The following is a 21,273-nucleotide window of genomic DNA, read 5'->3' as shown; positions in this document are numbered from 1 at the left end:
GAGAGAATGCCTGTCTCTGGGGGAAATGGCTGTTGGGCAGTAGTCCATTTGCTCAAAGATAATAGCATTGATTCAGAGTCCCTCAACTCCCATCTTCTGGGAGGCTCTGTTTGAATGCCTTCATCTGATCATTTGTAAAAGAAATCATCTGCCTCAATCCAGAACGCCTTTCAGTCTTCTTTAAAAGATAGAAGAAAGGGCGCCTGGGTGGCTCAGATGGTTAAGCGTCTGCCTTCGGCTCAGGTCATGATCTCAGGGTCCTGGGATCGAGTCCCACATCGGGCTCCCTGCTCCTTGGGAGACTGCTTCTCCCTCTGCCTTTCTCTCTCGCTCTGTCTCTCATGAATAAAAAAAAAAAAAAAATCTTAAAAAAAAAAAAAAGAAGAAAAATTGTCCTGTAGAAAATATGTTGATTTGGGGTTGATTATTTTTTTTAATGGGAGAAGAACATTAGGTGAAGAATTAGCTGCATGACTTTTTAAAGAGCATTAAGATTCCAGCTATATATATATCGTGTGAAACATAAACCTAGAACATCATATAATATGTTTGCCGTTGTTACTGTCACGTTCTTATGCTCTGGCTCTGAGCATGGTGGCAAGAGAGTGTGAGTTAAGGCATGGTCTCCATCAGAATGAATGCTTGCCTCTGAGGATCTCCCAACTTTGTAACAGACCAAGAGAAAGCTGATGTCTTGAGGGTGGTTGAATGCCTTTACCATAAAGCAGGAAAAACTTCGGGATGGGTGATAAATACCTAAATACCCAATGGAACATTGAGAAAAGGGCAAACATTAAAGCCAGTGTTCCTCATTTCCCATATAATGTATTAAGATAGTTATTGGTGCGATGTATGAATACCTCTAGGCTACAGTGTTTTTCCTGGTAGAAGTTTGTGAGCCAATGATAAAGTCCACAATTGAGAAGAAAAAAACTATCACCCCTTCACTGATTGCTATTAGATTCTAAGATGGGCTCACAAGACTCTGTAAGAAATGAGGTTTTTTTTACCCCCTTCACTCCTATATCAAATCCTGATTAAGTGGGAAACTTTACCCCGAGACTTATTTAAATTCAACAATATAAACAGTATCATTACAACTTGATACATGTTTGAAGGGCTATGAACTGAATACTATAAATTATTTCAGTGCAGTAAAGATCATTTATGCCTATGTACATGCACACACACACAACATGCACACAATACCCACACACACACACACACACACACACAACTGCTGTCTGTTTCTATTTTTGGCATGTCTACATTCTCCCTCAGTGAGGTTCACATTGCATGGCACTTTCTTTTCCATGAAATTTCTCAATATTTTATACTAACACAAATGCTATTTGAAGTGCAAGTTAGGGGACAGGAAGAACTGTTGTATTCCACAGACATTGCCCACTGAAAACTCTACATTAGAAATAAGAGGTTTTGTTGTGTTCATTTTTTTAAAGATTTTGTTTATTTATTTGAGCGAGAGAGAGCTTGGGCGAGAGAGAGAGCATGAGCAGGGGGAGTGGCAGAGGGAGAGGCAGAAGCAAACTCCCCACTGAGCAGGGACCCCCCCCCCCCCCCCCCGCCAATGCAGGACTTGACCCTGGGACTCTAGGATCATGACCTGAGCCAAAGGAAGACGCTTAACGGACTGAGCCACCCAGGCATCCATGTTGTCTTCATTTAAACCCCTCAAGGCTCTCTCAGGGTAACTCTGAGCTGTTCACCAGGAAGTAGTGAACCTTCGTAAAGAGCACTGCTGCCTGGGGCCAGGCTCAGGAGAGACCACAGTGAAGGAGGAAGTAGCTACTTGTGCTTGACTTCCTTTAAACAAGGTGGACGGTGGCAAGCTGAACCCAGAGACGCAGCCTTGCTTTGTCTTATGTGACCAAAGCCATGCAGCACACAAACCTGCAGGAAATAGGGAAATGGATCAGAAATGGAAGAGAAAAAATAAAATGAGTTATCTAAATATCCTCTAACAATGAAGGAGTAAATGCAGCACATGCTGCAAAACTTAGCAGGGAGAATAAATTAGAATAAAGATAAGATGGAATCAAGAGGCAGCATGAAAGCAGGTGGAAACACACAGGAAACTGCTCTGCTGGTTGCTCAAATTAGGTTTTGCGGATTCGAGCATGACATCATGTGTAGCTATCTAAGACAACCACCAAAGTTTCAGTTACTCTGCATTCCCAACGGTACTTTTTGGGTCATTTTTATCAAGTTGGTTCAGATGCAGAGTCAATGAAACCCAAGTTTCTGTCCTCTGGTTTCTTAGGTTCAGTGAGGATATCATTTGCCCATCATACAACCTACTCAAATATTGTGCAAATGGAATTAAACATTTTAAAGATGACCTCATAGGGGTGCCTGGGTGCACAGTTGGTTAAGTGTCTGATTCTTGATTTTGGCTCAGGTCGTGATCTCAGGGTTGTGAGGTCAAGCCCTGCATCCGGCTCCACATTCAGCACAGAATCTGCTTGAGATTCTCTCTCCCTCTCCCTCTGCCCTTCCCACGCAGGCTCTCTCTTTCTCTCTAAAATAAATAAACAGATCTTAAAAAAAAAAAAAAAGATGACCTCATGGCTTGTTGCCTTAGCTTATTGCTTTTATTTTCTGTGTTTATATATCCGATTACTTGTCCACTACTATTCGTTTTCTAAATTTGTCTCTTTGGTTCTGTTGCCCCTCCCCAGAGCTATAATTATTTTTCTCACCCATATCTCACTGCTGGTTTTTCCCAGGAAGGGGTCTATAAGCCAAATTTTTATCTCCTCTCACTCATTTCTTAGCTCCACTGCAACCTGCACCTTCACTGCTTAGTAGAAATGACACTCAAAGGCCAAGTACTGTCCTCACCTAAACCTTTTTCTCGGTACATTCATGAAGTTAAACTTGTTTTTAAAAGATTAAGCACAAAAACCAAGCTGTAATCCAGAATATGACTGTGTGGGAGACAGTTTTCTAAGGATGTTGTCCCAAGACTCTCTGGTAGTTCAATCAACCCCTTGTTACTAGCTCAGGAAGAGACCACGAGCCAGAGAATGCAGGCAGGCTCTAGACACTGACAGTGACCCCTGGCTGACAGCAAGGAGATGGGGACCTCAGTCCTGCAACTACAAGGAACTGAATTCTTTCAATAACCTGAACTGAAGAGTCTGGAACCAGGTTCTTCCCTAGCATCTCCAGAAAGGGACACAGCCCTGCTGACACCTGTGTGAAGCCCCAAGCAGAGAATCACGGTGTACCAAAATTTACCCAGATTTCTGACCCACAACAGCTATGAGATAACAAATGCGTATTGATTTAAGCCACCAAATGTGTGGTAAGCTGTTCCAGCAGCAAGAGAAAACTAATACAAACAGAACTTTTTCTAAAATTTCTAACATCTTCCTATTTCTTCTACAATATGGTTAATAATTCCCATCTTAACTAACTTCCAAGTATCCAGACTCTTATCTATTGAAAATTGCAAACTTACTTTCTCTGACTGGGCACCATGGAGCCAGACTTTAAATACTACATACATATTAAAAAAAATACTATATATATACAAGTATTCATATGTTTTCTATGTATCTGTATATGCATAATAGGTGTGTCTATACATAAATACAACCTATGTAGAGTTAATAAATGCTCACCATATTCAATAAATGTTTATATATATACATACAGGAATTATGTATGTATATGTAAAATATATATTTTTTCCTCAATGCCAGGTACTAATATTTATTATTTCACAACAACCTTATAAGCTATATACTCACCACTCCATTGAATATATTAAAAAAACAGGCAAACAGAGGTCAAGTAACTTGCCAGAGGTCATCTAATAGATGGCTGAAGAGGATTCAAATATAGATCTGCCTGGATGCAAGACTGCAAGGTCCTTATTTTACATCTTGCTTATCTTTCACGTTGAATCTTTTTGTACATTCTAGGTCCTACATCCATCTCTGCTCAGATGCTATGAGCACCATCCTTGAACTCCCCACCCAGTGCATCTGGGTGCCTCACTGCCCTGGACTTTTCCCCCCTTTATCTCAGTGCCTTCCCAACTTCCTAAATGGCTTTCCATTTATCATATGTAAAAGAACTTCAAGACTGTGTTCTCAATTCTGTGCTACCTATTCTCCAAAAATTCAATTTACTTTTAGACTTTTCGATTTTAACTCTTCTGGTGACTTTCAGCTTCACATCTCCAGCACTGAATCTTTCATGAGTTCCCAGCACACATACAACAATGTTGTTGGACATGTCTGTTTTCCTATCTTCTTGACCCAAACTTCAACATGTCTATATCAGCATTAGTAGGAAAAGAAGTCCTCTCTCTTTATTACTCTATGTCCTCAGTCATATCTTCCATCTCCTTGATGGCAAACTCAGAAACCTGCTGGCATCTTTGACCCTCCCTTGTGGTTAAAAGTTTGGGCTCTGGAGCTGGACTGCCTTGGTTGAAATCCCATCTGTGCTATTTATTTTCTTTCAGACTTTGGACCAATTGCTTAACTTCTCAGGACCCAAGTATCTTCCTCTGTAAAGCTGGGATGGTGATAACAATAATAATAATACCTAGCTCACAGTGTCACTGGTTTAAAGAAGGTACTATAAACTTAGATCAGCATCCAGCACCCAGTACTTGCTCAATAAGTTTCAACTACCATTCATTTTCCATTTAATTGCCAGATCTTCATTTATAATCTCAGTGAAATCTATGATTATGTTTCTGTTGCCATGTTTTCTACCTTCCACCATTCTGTTATTACCTGGGTCAATACTGCTACCAAATGAATCTTCCAAAGGCACTATTTTAATTGTAACTCAGAAATCCTTCAGGTTTCTCATGGCTTTCAGGATGCAGTGGAAACCTCCTTATCTTGGCATTCAAAGCCTTCCATGAAGTAGCCCCTGGCTTCTATTGTTAGTTGTTTCCACCACTCCTCTCCTTCTCAACCCTGGCTATAGACAAGATGGACTTCCTACTTTTTCTTACAAAATCTGGTTTGACCTGCTTCTTAGCTTTTGTAATAAGTGGTCATTATGCTTTCTATGTATTAGACAATATGCTGACATTTTTAAGTGTCATCTCATTTATCCCTACAAAACTCTGAGGTGGCTACTGTGCTATCCTTAGTTTATGAGGGATGAGAAAACTGAGCTGAAAATACACAGTGAGGAAAAAGTGGACCCAGGATTTGAATTCAAGCTGATTCCAGATCCCATGATTTTAACCATTCTATCTTATGCCTTCTTCATGCTACATTCCTCTTTCCTGGAGTATCCTTTACCATTCTCCCACCTGTTTGACTCCCACCTATTAATCAAAGGCTGCCTTAGGTTCTGTCTTTACTATAAAGCTTTCCTAGATTCCTTCAACTCTAGTGAACTCCTTTGTCAGGTACAAGCTTCTTAAGGCTAGCTTCATTTCTCTCGAAGCCAGCAATGCCTTGAGTATAGTACTTAATAAATTCTACATGTATTGGTACCAGATCTCTACTAATGAGTTTGAAAGTGACTCCTGGTGGTTGAGCCAACTAATCTCTAATTTCTGTTTACCTCTATTCTTGCCCATTGTCCTTTGTAGGCTTTTTTTTTTTTTTTTTAATTTCTAACACGTTTCTGAACTTAAGCAGAAAAGGAATTTACTGGGGTGGTGTGGAGTATCACAGAATGCTGGAGACACAGACTTGGTCTGAAGTCAAGGAAGGCACAGCCCAGTGGAGGTCCCCAGTGGCGCCATCCCATGGAATACCACACTCCATGTTACAGGATTTCCTCCTCCTTTGCAGTCACCCCAAGTTATGCCTATCTGACATCCCCATATGTGCCTTGGCAATGCCTTCTTCTGTCAGTACTTAAGGGAGCTGCAATCAACAGCTAAGCAAGGGGACAAATGAGTCATTCTCACATTGCAGAAGTCAAGGAGTGGGAGGGACTCCAGGATAAAGAACTGTGGCGCCTAAAGAGGAATAGAGGAGAGACTAGATGCAAATATTAGAAAGAAAGGAAGTCACACAAGAGTTGCTCAGTATTACTATAAATGCTTCATTACAACGTTCCTATCACCTAAAATCACAAGTTAGGGATTTAGGCTACCACAGATAAGAGGATCCATGGATGGACTTCTGAGATTTGTGACCTCCAACCATGCATGCACATGTTCTGAATACGTACATCTTTCTGCGAGTGAGTCTGCAGATTTTATTGGATTCTCAAATGGGTCCGTAATCTAAAAATGGTCACAAAACACTGTTTTCAGCTCTTAAAATAGAAACATAATCTTACCCCAGGAAATCAGGTGACCCAGAGGCAGACTCTGATAATGTCCTGAAAGAAACAAGTTAAATCCGAAAAGTCTGCATGTGCTATGATGTGCCTGCTCATCTAACAGATGCCAAAGAGTTACTTAGAGGGTAAAATCTGTTCAGAGCTAAAGACATACAGTGAAATTGCTAAATATTTCATGACCGTGGAACAAAAGGGCTTCTGCTGTATGGGATCTTTGTTTGCCTAAGGTAATTTTAAAATGATGATACAGTTTACCTCCCTACCTCTTATTTTTATAGTATCTTGTTATTTTTCTCATAGTTCTTGAAAGAAGCTTCCTCAGTGTCCACACTTTGACAAGGAACAATCACTATCTCTCTTTCTCCATCTTACACAAATCACTGCCTGACAAGGTAGAATTAGATGAGTGCCTCAAGTCTCAGGTGTATGGATACACTTCAACTATGTCTGGTTATCACTGGGTCAGAGGGAATGGCCTGCATCAGTAAAAAGCAACTGTGATGAGTGGGGAGGCTTATTAAATAAGCAGATGGCATCTACTTAGGCCATTGTGGTTTGGATGAGCTGGTTAAGTGAGCATTTTCCTGAAGATCACCACCTTCAGTAGAGAATCGAGGACTGTGTTTGCAAAAGAGGCTCCTCAGAAAGAGGCTTTCCTGAGAAGTGGCTTTCGTTTTCTCAGGAAACATGTCTTACTCCATTTTCTCTGTGGCAAAAAATAAATAAATAAATAATGAAAGAATAATATTTCAAAACACAATATACATAGGGGACAAGCTTCATTATTAAGCATAATAAATGTAAGCCCCTCATTTATTCTTTTTTTAATAAAGATTTTATTTATTTATTTGAAAGAGAAAGAGAGAGAGAGCAAGAGAGCTGGAGCAGGTGGTGGAGGGAGCGGCAAAGGGAGAGGGAGAAGCAGACTCCCCAGTGAGCGGGGAGCTCAACACAGGGATCGATCCCAGGACCCTGAGATCATGACCTGAGCCGAAGGCAGATACTTAACTGACTGAGCCACCCAGGCACCCCAATCCCTCATTTATTCTTTCATTAAACTTAACAGCTATATACTGAGAAACTTCTGGATGACGAACACTGTTGTCATCACCGAAGACATGGTACATGAAACAGACAAAATTCCCACTCTTGTGAAGCATAGAGTCGAGTGCAGGAAGACAAACCATAGGTAACATAAATAAGTATAATGTAGAGTAGTGTCACATGCTAGTAAGTGTCATGGAGAAGAATAAAACAGGAAGGAGAATTCGGGTAGGTTTGAAGGGAGAGTTGCAGTTCTAAATAGCTCCAGAGAAAGTGAGTACAGATTAGGAAATTATTTGACTGTTTGTAACTATTTGCCATAGAGAATCAAGGTGCCCATGTCAATATCTATTATATTAAATAGTTGTAGAGTACAACTTATTTAGATAACCAATATGAATAGAATTCTAATTTCTCCTTGTGCCCTAAGTGATGATCTTGGAAGACCACCAACTTAATCTACACTTGTATGAGCAACTGTTTGAAATAAACTTCTCAGACCCCAGGCATATTATGACAGTTTCCCTTTGGGGTCTACTCAGGATGATGAAGTCTGGTGGAGGTTTCGGTGGCAGACCTAGAGCCCTACAGTAAATCAGCCCTTTAAGTCAGTCTTGACATGGTTCCATGGGTGATTTTACATCCCATGATTTATTTAGCTATGAGCAATTCTCTTAAATGTCCAAAGCCATTTTGTGTTTTTGTCTTACTCTAAAGCAGGTGACTAGGGAGAATACGCGCACAGAAGCCTATCAGGACAGCTGGTAGTGACAGGAAGCGGTAACTTGTTGGTTTTCTTTTCCTTTCTGTTGAGTTATGGTAATGTAGCATGAGCATTTCCCTTTTCACCAGAGAAGGAGGATTTGTTCGGCCTGGTGAAGCTTCAGAAGGAAGGTGTTTAACGAAATTGGTTATTTTTAAATATTTTGCGACTCAAATAACAGGATACAATGAGCTTCAGAGGAAAGGTTTTTAAACGGGAGGCCAGTGAATTTTGGAAGAAGAGAAGAACTGTGAGGAGAATAAATCAAGAAGAAATCCACAGATTTACCTCTGTAGGTATCCAGATGTCAATGTTTGTTTTTCGTCTTTTCTTCAATACTTTAAAAAACAGAGAGAGATTAGCTGTGGGTAGTGTTCTAACATAGGCTCTGGGCAAGGTCCTAGATGGAACAGAATATTCTATTTGGATCATAAATATCCTCTTTTATTTACATCATTATTTTCAAATTACTTACATCATTATTTTAAAACGTATTGAGAGAGAATTTAAATAGTTTAACTATTACTACAATCACCTCAATTATGACCTCAGTTGATGACTTGTATGTAATTGTGAGGTCTTTTTAAAAATTACTGCTCTATTTTGATCACGTATCACTCATTTGTTTTAAAATTCTTAGAAAAAATGGTCCAAATTATGAAAGAAAGTATAAATAAATATTTGATTAAATGAGCCAAGTAAGAAAGTGAAAAATAGTAAGTTTTAAAGGTTAAAAAGATTTGGTTTGTTTATGGTGAAAAATGTTTCTGCCTTATTGTTTGCAAACAAAATGAGGGCTCTGGAAATGTGTACTTGTTATAGAATTCTAGATGTCTATCTGTAGGAGCTACCATGGCTGAATATTAGAACCTCTTGCAGGAGTGCATCAGTCACTCACATGTAACGTGGAAGGCCCATGTTATATAATAAATGGCTGTGACAACATCATCAGGCAGCTCTTCTTACAGGAACGTTCGTTTTACAGAGTGGTTTAGGGTTTGCTTGCTTTCTTCAGGGCAGGGTTTCTTAACCTCAGCCCTATTGCCATTTTGGATCCAAGTTGTCCTGGGCCAGGCTGTCCTGGGCATTGTGAGATGTTTAACAACATCCTTGGCTTCAGTGCCGTATATGGAAACACTCCCTCCCCAGTTGTGACAATCAAAAATGTCTCCAAACTTTGTCAAATGGCCCCTGGGACAGGAAGGGTGATTGCCCTGGTTGAGTACCCCTGCTCTAGGGGTGAAGAATCTTTTTGTTCGTATAAACATCTTTAATCTAGAAATAAAGCAGCTTTTTAAAAATTACATATACGATCATGATTATTTATGAATAGTCATTTAATGAATATGAATAATCAAATGAATGGTCAGTCAGCCCGATAGGCCAAAATCAGGTAAAAGAATATTCTGTCTTAAGTGATAGTGGTTCTCTTTATATTGACAATGTATTTGGTGGTAATTTAACGTGAACAGAATTTATCGGAGGTCTGGCTCACAGGGCTGGTGCCGATTGTTGTTTGGTCGGTTGCTGTCTCAGTATCTCGGTGGTATACGTCACCCATTGGGAAACACAGGCAAACGAGCCCTTCAACCTGTTCCCATATCACTCCACCAGCATTTCATAACTGGAATATGCAGAGTCCTAAAACTAACCTCTTGGTCCCCATGCACCCACTGAGGTCCCCAGTTGTGTCTTGTCTGCTGGCTTGCATCCATTGTTTACTCCGAGCCTGTTAAAAAGGAGAAGTGTTTGAAAAGCTTGGTTGGTTTGGGATGATTTTAACCTTTAGAACAGTCCAAAAAATATAATTTCCCAGTGGCCTTTCTCTTGGTGGAATTTAGAAGTTCCGCAGATGATGTCATTGTGAAATTGACTTCTTCTAGTGACCGCTGAGACACCAGGCAGAAGAACCTGTCTATCTCACATGGACCACACACACAGCCTGGCAACAGGACAGTCCCCAGTGTCTCACCATATAATGAAGCTAATCACTCTAGGAATTATCTTAATTGAATTTGAAGGTATTGCTACTGAGCACTATGGGAAAAGCAGACAGTAAGGAGGGAGTTTTCCCAGAGCATTCAGTAGCTATGCATTCACATTTAATTAAGATCATTCATACAGTGATTAGCTTTCTTCTGTGGAAGGCACCGGGGACTTCCAGCCACTGCTGCCTGCCGTGGTCTTCCTGAGATAGCCCTATCTTCTTTCCCAGGTTGTCTCTTCCGTAGAGCAGGGGATTGCTCAATCCATCCTAAGTATTATCTGGAGATGTGGTTTTTATTTTTGAGAAAAAGAGAATCCAAAGAAGTGAAACACATCATTAGAGTGTTAGGGGGTCATTCTATCTGACCATCTCACCTACCCTCTGTATGACCTTGGGTCGATTACTGAAATCACTCCAAACTTTAGTTTACTCTTCCATAAAAATGTTCATAGCAATACCGGTCTGTCTTAAGATGGTTTATTGGAATTCAGTTTGATCATGGTCACCACAAAGATGATTTGAACACTGTAAAAAGTGGGGAGTAACAAGTGTTATGTCCTATTAGTAAAACCAAGTAAAGTATTTCCATTTCCAAGGGCAAGGGCAGAAGGATATAATTGTAGTGAGATTGCCTTTTCAGTGACAGTGACATGAAGACTGGACTATAAAGGTGACAACTTCCTCCTGGGAGGCTTGCAAAAAGCTGAAGAGTGACAGAGTCACTCAGGAGACAAAATTCTGAACTGCATCAATATGAGCACTCGGGGTGTCCCAGATGGCTCTATGTGTTAATGGGGTCGCCTTAGAAATGCCTTGTGGTTTCTTGCTTCCCACACCTTGGCTAAAGCCCCCAAAGCCAGCCTGGACTTTCCACAGCATGATTATCTTAGCTTTCTGAAAACTAAATCAGTGTCTCTAGATAAGCTTCAGAGACGACTTGATAGGAGATAAGGAAGAAGCAATTCAAATGACAAAAGGCCCAACACATGAAGACAAGGCCTAAAGTTATATCAGAGAATATAAAATACTTTCTTTTGAATTTTTGGATATACTCATAGTATAGTGAAATAATGACTGTGGCAGATAATTATGACGGATTATCTGTTTTTGTTGTGATCATGTGGATTTTGAATTCAACAAACCATTTATTGTTCTAAGGCAAATTTAGAAATGGTTTCATTCCACAGTAATCTGGAATGCTTAACCAGAACACAGTGATTTCCTAAAAGGCATAAAACCCAAACTTGATACTCTCATGACACACACCCACAATTTTGTTTATTCCATTTCTTTCAGATGCTGTTTGAAGCTGTATGTTTAATTCTATTGGAATTTTTAATTGTTTTGGAATTTTCCCTTATTAATCTAATTTTCAAGGGTACTGTCTAGAAAGTCCTTCATATATTTGAATCTGCTTGTCACAGTCGATATACTGTAAGAGAGAGCAATTGCATTATAAGAGAAGTTCAAGGAAAATGAAACTTACTTGTTAGATCATCAAGTAGAACTACTTCTCTTAATTTTTGAAGTGTGCATGGTACTCTATAGTTGTTTTTTTAAAAACTGCTTGTCTATTTTTATTTTCATTTTTTTTAACCGATCATTCAGTATGATCTCTGATGCATAGGAAGTCAGTAAAAAGATAGCTTCGTCCCTAAGTTGCATGTCCTAATTTGGAGAGATTAAATACACAATTAAGCTGAATTATTCTATCAATCATCTGTACAGTCAGGAAAAAGATGCAAAATTCACTTAAATAAATGCAAGTTGTTATTTTTAAGCTGTTATTGGCTTGTGGATCATTAATCTGCAAGATTCGGAAGTATTTGGAAAACTTTGTATACACATGAAAATTCTTGCTCTCGTATTTCCTAATAGCCTATCAGCCCATCAATAGAAAAGTGAAAACTATAGAAAGAGAATCTAACCTAAACATCTTTAACATATGTCTCACATACATCATTTTACAAAATATATTGTGCTATTGTCTTTTAAGTGCATTTTTAATCTATTCTTCCACATTTCTGAACAGCCTTTCTCCCTGGTCATCGGTCCTGCCTTCTTACTGCTACCCCTCGTTTTATACAAACATTCACAATTACCTATTTGAGCTATTTCATAATGAGCCAGTTAGCTGGAAGGAAGCACAGGCAAGGGTCCCAGGATTTTGGGTGCAGGTAACAATGAAATGGGACCAGATTCCAGGTTCAAACAATGGAAAGCAGCGCTGAGAGCTCTAAATGGATGTTTGGAGAAAGCAAAAAAGCTGAAGTAATGGGCGGGGCGGGGGGGGGTTGGATCTGAATTCAGTCTGACCGTGGAAATAGAGAAGTGTAAATTGAAACTTGATTTGACCCAAGAATCTAGGCAGAGGACTCAGTGTAGCAAGAGGGAGCCGCCAGCTAATGTGCCAGGTAGCTGCAGAGAAGATGCTTTTAAATGGACTCAGAAGAGGTGCTTGCGACTTAAACGAGAATGAGCTTACTTGTCTCAAGGCCAGCTGCCAAGAGAAGGAGAGGAGTTAAGCCAGGAGGAAAGCAATGTGGAGGAGAACTGCCCAATGTGGTAGAGTCAACTTCATGACGATGCCCTTTATTACATCTGAGCAGGAGGTAGACCATTTGTCAGGGAGGGCTATGCACAAGTAACACCATTATCCTGATAGCTTTTTATTTCCCAGTTGGTGGTGATGGCAAAAATCTTTGTGAATGTAGAGACTCCCCCAATTAGTGGCAATTTCCATTGTGGTTTTTGACACAGTCATTAGTCAATGTACATTTCCTTAATATACCTTTCACTTCCTTTTCTTCATCCTCCTTACCTGCTTATATATATATATTTTTTGGTCCTTTTTTGCCACCACTGCCTTCCATGAGGTGCCCAGTGACCTCAGACCAGCCTCCAGATGTCCTTCACTGCAAAAACTCACAAAGGGAACAGAATTAGTACTCCAAATGATAGCTATGTTTCAGCAGCTTCCCTGTAGGAAACGGATGGGGGGGGGTGGATTTTCTCTTTTCTATTCCTGCAACGCCATGACCTTGGCTGGTGGAGTGGGGAGGACCAGAGGTTTTTCACACTGAGCTGGGTTGAGATATCAGTTGCTGAGGAAGTCCCCAGAATCCAAGTTTCTGGATCTGTAAAATAAAGCAATAATGATCTCTTCTAGGCTTCATAGGGATACTCAGTGAGAGAAAGTGTTTACTTATCATGGCCCTGGGTGAGTCTGATAATTAAAAGGATCCTGCTTATCTGATGGTCCAGGCATGTGATCCTAGCGAGGCCCATTCAACACTTCCCCCCCAGCACTCTGAATTTTGAGTAGAAAGAGGCCAGAGTCCCACACGACTGTCCATTAGTTGCAGACACTGAGACTCACCAAGACTGTCCCTATTGGGGATGGGGAGAGAAGTCCAGAGGCAAATAAACTGCTAATACAAAAAGAAAACAGGGCCGTGTTGCCTGGGCCAAAAAACAACAAACGCCCGCTATACACATTCAATCTCAAGTAGCCAAAAGTGAGAAAGGAAATAAAAGAAGGAGCTGACTGTCATTATGGAGAGATTTATTGAACACATAGGATGCATGTTGTTGACAGAACTATTTACGTTCTTGTGTGTGTAGCATGTATGTGTTTATTGCACACACACACATACACACACTCTTCACACTCATCCTGAAAGTTCATTTGTGTGACGGTTAACATACTAACATAGTGTTAAAGGTTAAGCCAGTGGCAGCTTTCATCACAGATTTCATATAAATTAATCTAAAATTCCCAGCTGTTGGCTCTAAGGCATTAATTTCTCTGCTATCAGGCAGACTTGTAATTGGGTTGTGATGTATTCTTAATGATATTATCTTTCAAGTGTTTCTAGAAAACTAAATGAGACATGTAATTAAATTTGATTCAGATCTTCTTGGACATTTTCTACTTCTTTACAAGCACCAGTGTTAGATGGAGAAGCAACCACTCTTATTTTTTTACTACCATTTGTTATACAAAAACGTGAGAATTTTGTTGTGCTGCTAAGAGGTATATACGGTCAAATTTCCTTAAAAAGAAAATAAGACTGAAAAAGTCTGAATTCAGTTTGAAAGTACACCTTACATCAGAGATTCTAGAAAGCTCATTGGTGTGCTTGGTTTTCCTAATGACAATAAGGGTTAACAAAATGGAATATTCTGATTTTTCTAACTATAATGTTTGTGTTGAATATGATGATTTATCTTTCTTTATATTTGCGAAGGACTTTATAATTTACCAACTTTAACCTGCTTCATTTCACTGAAATGGACTAAGACATTTAAAGAGTTACTACTGGTTGATTTCTTCTGAGATATCCATGTCCGTTTTTGTTACCAAGGGAACCATTTCCAAATTCAGCTTAGTCTGAGCCTGCCCAGCTGTACAGTTCTTAACTTTGATTTAGCTAGTGTTTTTCCATTCTCATGAAACTGTGTACTTCAAGACAGAGAGAAGGTTAAAGGGTCAGCGTAAGATGGCTTATTCCTTCCTCAATCATTTCCTTTTTGGTAATGAAAGCTAGTCTTGTTTTCTGAAGCTCAGACATTTGAGAGGTTGTCCAGTGAAACTCCCTTTGATGAAAGGCTGAATTAAATCTGTCACACGACCGCTGGCTGACAGCTGTGGCCATGGATACAGCTGTGTGAGCTCTCTCCGATTTTCTCATTTATTTTAAACACAAATAGTGTGGAAGATGGTTCCGTTCCAATTGCACTAAGGCCAAAGGGTCCTGGATTAAGTTAAGGTCTCAAGAATCTATGTGTCATTTGTATCTTTATTTCCTCTAAGAAATTTAATCAGTTATCTTGATAACACTTAAATTAGTTAACAGCTGTGTTTTTTCTAATTTGTTTTGGAGATCTTGAGATTGGAATTCTTTTTAGGTTTCTCTAAAAACCCTGTGGATCTTCACTGTTAGCTTTTTGCTTGTCTCTATGCCAAGATGTGAAGGGGATGTTTAAATAATTGGCATGTCGTGCCTTGATAGAGTCTACTGTATTGGTCCTGAAGTAAATACCAATTTTTACTTGTTTGTTCTCCTGGATCATTAGCCAAAATGAATGGTTTTGTAAACTGAAGAAGGCACTCAGATATAAATTAATTCTGTCGTGAATATTCAAATTAGAATAAATGTTCAGACATCTGGAAAGGACAAGGCTGACTGAGGAAGATTGAGAACGTCTCAACTAGTAACGCAGAGGATATGCATGTCACAGAAGGAATATAAAAGTTCTCAGAAAAAAAGTTCTTTTTTCATAATAGTGTTTCCTGAAAAGATCGGATTTTTCTGGAAAGGAGAACCAAGGGAATAGTACTAGTTCAGATCAACAAACTAGAGTGACCCCAGCGGTGAGTAACCAAGGCCTAGCTCCTTAATTACACTTAAAATTTAGAACACAAATATGTGGCCTCCCAAAATGAAGAATTTACTGTCACAATGGTTCTCCATTCTTCATCCCATCAACCCCTTTCCCTGATTAGTATTTAGCGATCCTATTTACTCCCAGTGCCGAGGAGCCTGACCTGCAAGAATGTAGCTTAGAGCTACAGAAAGAAATTCTATATGTATACCCTGTTTGTTCTCAGGTATTTATATTTGCAAAGCCAGTGAGTTGAACACTAAACTCATCTTAAATTTAATCCCTTTTTTTTTTTTTTAAGATTTTATTTATTTATTTGAGAGAGAGAGAATGAGAGACAGAGAGCATGAGAGGGAGGAGGGTCAGAGGGAGAAGCAGACTCCCCACTGAGCAGGGAGCCCGATGTGGGACTCGATCCCAGGACTCCAGGATCATGACCTGAGCCGAAGGCAGTCGCCTAACCAACTGAGCCACCCAGGCGCCCCATTAATCCCTTTTTTTTAAATCTAGAGGTATAAGTAACTGAAAATATTTTCTAGGTTTTCTCTCAAAGAAAATAAAAGGTAGAATTTCAAAGTCACCTTCATTTGCTGATATATGTGATTAGGTAGATTTCCCTTCTTATTTATTTGGGGGATAGAGCAGCCAGACTTCAGGCGATTCACAGAAGAGACACTGCTCTTTTATTAAAAAATGTCACTGTTTTCCTTATGTTATTACTTCTATTGCTTCCACAGAATCATTAGATATTAAGTCTTTTTTTTTTTTTTAGGAAATTTAGATAATAAATATAGAAACATGTACCACAGTTTCTGATACATGAAGATAAATTTAGTGTAGTGAGTTTAATTGGTTGGTTGATTTGACTTGGTTTTGGTATACGCTTTTGAGTAAAACATGTGGGGTAATTTTCACTCCTTTTCAAATAAAGACAAATCTATATTTGTCTGGTATTTTGTGGTTCACTTAATACCCCCTCATACTTCATCTCCCTGATCCTTGTAATAACACTGCCACAAACAGAAAGTTGCCCTTTGACTCATTTAAATCACCCTCACTCAGGTGCAACTTAATACCTTGTCCCAGTTACATAGCTGGTAGGTAAAATGCTGTGACCCTCCAACTAGAGATTCCAACTTCTCATCTTTTGCCATAATGACCAATGCACAGAGTTGTTTAAGTAACTTAGCAGATGTCTGTGGTTCCCTACAGAGCTCAGAATACTTTAGTTAATACATTGCTAATTATTCTTCTCTTTTTTGCTGACATTAGATTCTAGGACCACATACAAATCTGTAATTATTTTCCCCAGTCTTCTTTCCCCAGTGTTTTATGTATCTTTTTTTTAATTACTTGAAGCTGTTCCTGGTTGAACTTCCATGTAAGGTCCCCACTGTGATTTTTTTACGTTTCCTCTCTGGTGGATCTTCAAAGGGTAAACAGTTTTAAAATCAAATAATTCCCCAGTGTTTCCATGGAGGCATGATAGTTTTGAAAGACCAAGTTCATTTTTTCACCGTGATGAAAACAATACATGTTCGTTATAGAAAAATTTGGAAAACGTGAGAAGTCAAAATAGCAAAATCCTAAATGTCATATCCCATCCAAATATAATAACTGATAATATTTAGATCAATATCTCTAATCTTTCTTTAAATTGTTTAGAACTTGTGCAGATTAAGTTTACATTTAAATTTAAATCCTGGTGTGCAATATTTATTCCCACTTTTTTTTATTAATAATACATAAGCGATTTTGCTTGTTATTACCAACTTCCCAAAACTCCAGTTGTAATGGCCATGTACTGTTTCTTAGAATGGATGTGCCATAATTTATTAATCATTCCTTAACCTCAATGATTTACTATTTCCCATTTTTAGCTGACCTTGTCCTTCAGGCCTCACTATCCCTTAGAGATGGAAGTATTTTGGAGTGAAACTTTCAAATTGAAATATGTGTGCATCTAGAATCATTGTCTCTCCTTTTGTAGCCATGCTTGCCATCTTGGACATCTTGATCATGGACCCCAGCCTCCTCATATTTTCCCCCAAAAAGCCAACCATATAAAAAACATTGTTACTACCTTTATTAAAGAATTGAGGAGTTACAAGGAGGAAACCATGGCAGGCACTACACAATCATTCATTAGTGTGTTTTATTTTATTTTATTTTATTTTTTTAAAGATTTTATTTATTTATTTGAGACAGAGAGAATGAGAGAGAGAGAGCACATGAGAGGGGGGAGGGTCAGAGGCAGAAGCAGGCTCCCTGCTCAGCAGGGATGCGGGACTCGATCCTGGGAGTCCAGGATCATGACCTGAGTCGAAGGCAGTCGCTCAACCAACTGAGCCACCCAGGCGCCCTCATTAGTGTGTTTTAACCCATATCCTATTTCCAGTGTTCTTCCCAAAGCCCACTACAGCAGTAGACCTCTGTCTACCACACACAAGTCTGAAAAATATCAATCACTGGTTTTCTTAAATTTTTTATTTAAATTCAATTTAGTCAACATATAGTATATTGTTAGTTCTGGGGTAGAATTTAATGATTCATCAGTTGCATATAACACCCAGTGCTCATTACATCAAGTGCCCTCCTTAATGTCCATCACCCATTTACCCATCCCCCTCCAGCAACCCTCAATTTGTTCCCTATAGTTAAGAGTCTTTTCTGGTTTGCCTCCCTCTCCATTTTTATCTTATTTTTCCTTCCCTTCCCCTATGTTCATCTGTTTTGTTTTTAAATTCCTTATGTGAGTGAAATCATATGGTATTTGTCTTTCTCTGACTGGCTTATTTCGCTTAGCATTATACCCTCTAGTTCTATCCACATCATTGCAAATGGCAAGATTTCATTCTTTTTGATGGCTGAGTAATTTTCCATTGTATGTATATACCACATCTTCTTTATCCATTCATCTGTCGATGGGTATCTAGGCTCTTTCCATAGTTTGGCTATTATGGACATTGCTGCTATAAACATTGGGGTGCATGCGCTCCTTTAGATCACTATGTTTGTATCCTTTGGATAAATACCTAATAGTGCAACTGCTGAGTCATTGGGTATTTCTATTTTTAACTTTTTGAGGAACCAATGTTTTTGAGCAGCAGCTCTAATATCTTCACTTTTGGGATATGACCTCCACCATTCTGCCTGACTCTTATCTCTCTTGGATTAAGGTCAATATTTTTTCTCCAACTTGTTCCAAAGATAATATTGCAAAGACATCCTTTTATACATTTTGGCTTATATGTGTAGTTACTTCTTTAAAATAGAGTCTCAAAAAAGGAATTCTTGGATGAAAAGATATAAACTTTTTTACTCAACAAATATTTATTGAGTGCCTCATCTTTGCTCTTTGTACACATTAAATTTACAATTTAAGTGCTTTAAAATCATGACTAGTAGAAATTTAAACTCACAGACTTTACTTAACACCTATGGAATTAGTACTGTGGGTTTGGTGCTATTCTAAAAGTATAACATATATTACCTCATTTAATCCTATAGCATAGCTCCTACTGAGATGTCCATTTTACAGATTGGAAACTAAGGCACAGAGATTCTAATTAACATGTCCAATATTCCATATCCCATAAGTGGCAATTCCAGAGCTAGAACCCCAGGAATTCTGGTTCCAGAGTACATGTTACACTCTCTGTTCATCTCAGCATAGAACACCTATAATCACACTCTCCCTTTTACTTTGGACTCCCCTAAAATAAGTCTGGGTAGTCTAAGTTATTTCTTAGTTAGATTTTACTTCTATTCTGGAGAAAAGTCTAGGTTGATAATTTAATCATTTAACTTGTCATTGTTACACACTTTCAAATGCCGAGATCCTCAGTTGTCATTTTTTCACCCATTCGATTTTGAATTATAATTATGAAATTAATTCAGATCCTTGCAACAGTACACTATGTCCTCGAAATTTGCATCTTTAGCTAAGACATGTACGATCTGCTCCTTCAAACCAAATCAAACGACTCTTGACAGCCTGGGTTGTTACTAAGATGACAGGTTTACCAACTCTAGGGCTTAGATACTGTGTTGGCGTTCCCTGAGAAGTTGTAGAATAAGAAGAAGGAAAGAAAGCATTTGTTTTTGTGACAGGAGCCCATTCTTCTGCTGTGACGTTGAATTGGAGGAGAGCTGTGGACTTGGGAAAGTAGAGCAAACAAATCTCTCAATATTTATGAGAACAACAGGGCCTGTTACCACTATGGAGTAACACAGCTCCGCTGCATAATAACAGGTACTGGTGGGTGCCTTTTCCCATGCCTGGAGCGATTTTAGAACAGCTATTGAAATTCATTAGTCATTTGAGAGAAAGAGTAAAAAGCACTATAAAAATCCGATCCAATTCAGGATAATTTTGGCACACGCCTTAGCCCAGTTGGTGTATTTCCAAAAGAAAGAGGCACGTTAAATTCAGGAGGGAAAACCCAACTGTTCTAAAGCTATAAATCAATGCTACTCAGCTCTCATTTTCACTCAACATCTTTGCAAGGAGCCATAGTGAGAAATTAACTGATTCTACCATGCTCATATACATCTGTCTCTTTGACCGAAACACTGAGCAGACAGCTCTCTTGCTCCAGAGAGAACTATTGGTCACAAGACCAGGATCCTCACCATCACAGATGCATAAAGCATTCCTGCCAAACACCACCAAATCCCAGGCCCTAGGTGCTACAGAATGTATCATTGTTATTTTTCCTTTTAAACCTCATATCCACAAAATTATGAAACACTGGATGTCTTGAATGCTGCACCTTGACTAACACATTCCCTGGAAAGATAGAACTTTACTAAGCTATCCCTCAGAAGTCAAAAAATTAATGCATTATTTGAGGCATCTCTGCTAAGGTTTGCTGCCCCATGTCAAAATAACCTCAGTGCAACATTTAAACAGGAAAGGCTTAATAAATGTCATCCATTGATTGGCTGATATGTCCTAGCCTGAAATGAATTAATAAAAATATACCTTCCAACAGATGTTTACAGGCTATGCCTTTTATTAGGTGTATCAAGGAGAGTTGGGGATTTAATTTTTCTATGGTTTTATTAATACCCTGTGACTTGCAAGCTCTGATTTTCCTATTGTACTAATTGAGGTGGGGCTAATTCTAGGTGGAGTGTGGGCCCCAGTGAAACATCTTCTTCGAAGGTCTTATCTCCAGCTTGATATTACTGCTCACATTTGCAACTAAAGGAGATAAAATTAAAAGGATGGTGAGAACAGGATGGGAAAAGGCCCCCTAAAACATCTTATGTCATTTGCTTTTAAACCCATAAATTGCAACACACACTAATCTCACAATCCTGTTCGTGTCAATATGAGGACGGGGAGAAGAGAGAAAGTATTGGTAGTTACATCATGGGCTGTTGGTATATGAGTGCTGAAGGGCGTCACCATCCTTAAGCAAGAGAACCAGTCAGGGAAAGGGGCATAACCAACCAAATCTATGGTTCATTTGCTACATTTCATGCACAAACACAATATAAAAAGAAGGAGAAAAAAAAAAGAGGTTCCCAAATAAGCCACATGTTTCAGACTTGAAGGTCTGAGGAAGCAGTGTGTGACGTTCCAGGGTAAGAGATCCTAGAGACGGAGCACTGAGGTCCGTAGCTGAGCTCCAGTGAGTCACGGCTACTTAAAGACATTCAAAGCCAACTAAAAATAAACTAAAATAAAGCCAAATCTAACAGCTGGAGCCTGCATTTGCCTCTTGAGCCATCAATTTGTGGTCCTTTAGATTAACCTTGGCCTGGGAAAGTAGGGAATTGGAAC

General features: G+C 39.1%; 1 protein-coding gene across 3 annotated transcripts in view; it reads left to right on the top strand.

Moving 5' to 3' along the window:
• Positions 1-21,273, top strand: part of DOCK10 (dedicator of cytokinesis 10) — a 252,381-nt gene that overhangs the window by 83,451 nt on the left and 147,657 nt on the right. Inside the window, exon 1 of one of the 3 annotated variants that reach the window (XM_021682948.2) lies at positions 8,211-8,396. The exons of the other annotated variants lie outside the window; for them this stretch is intronic. Within the exon in view, the coding sequence (XP_021538623.1) occupies positions 8,292-8,396 (105 nt within the window). The 5' untranslated portion in view covers positions 8,211-8,291. Of the gene's footprint in view, positions 1-8,210; positions 8,397-21,273 lie in introns of those variants that run through there. 3 annotated transcript variants of the gene reach the window in all.

This window comes from Neomonachus schauinslandi, chromosome 3 (assembly GCF_002201575.2).
Source record: "Neomonachus schauinslandi chromosome 3, ASM220157v2, whole genome shotgun sequence".
Taxonomy (NCBI): Eukaryota; Metazoa; Chordata; class Mammalia; order Carnivora; family Phocidae; genus Neomonachus; species Neomonachus schauinslandi.
This window is presented reverse-complemented; position numbering and strand designations above follow the sequence as displayed.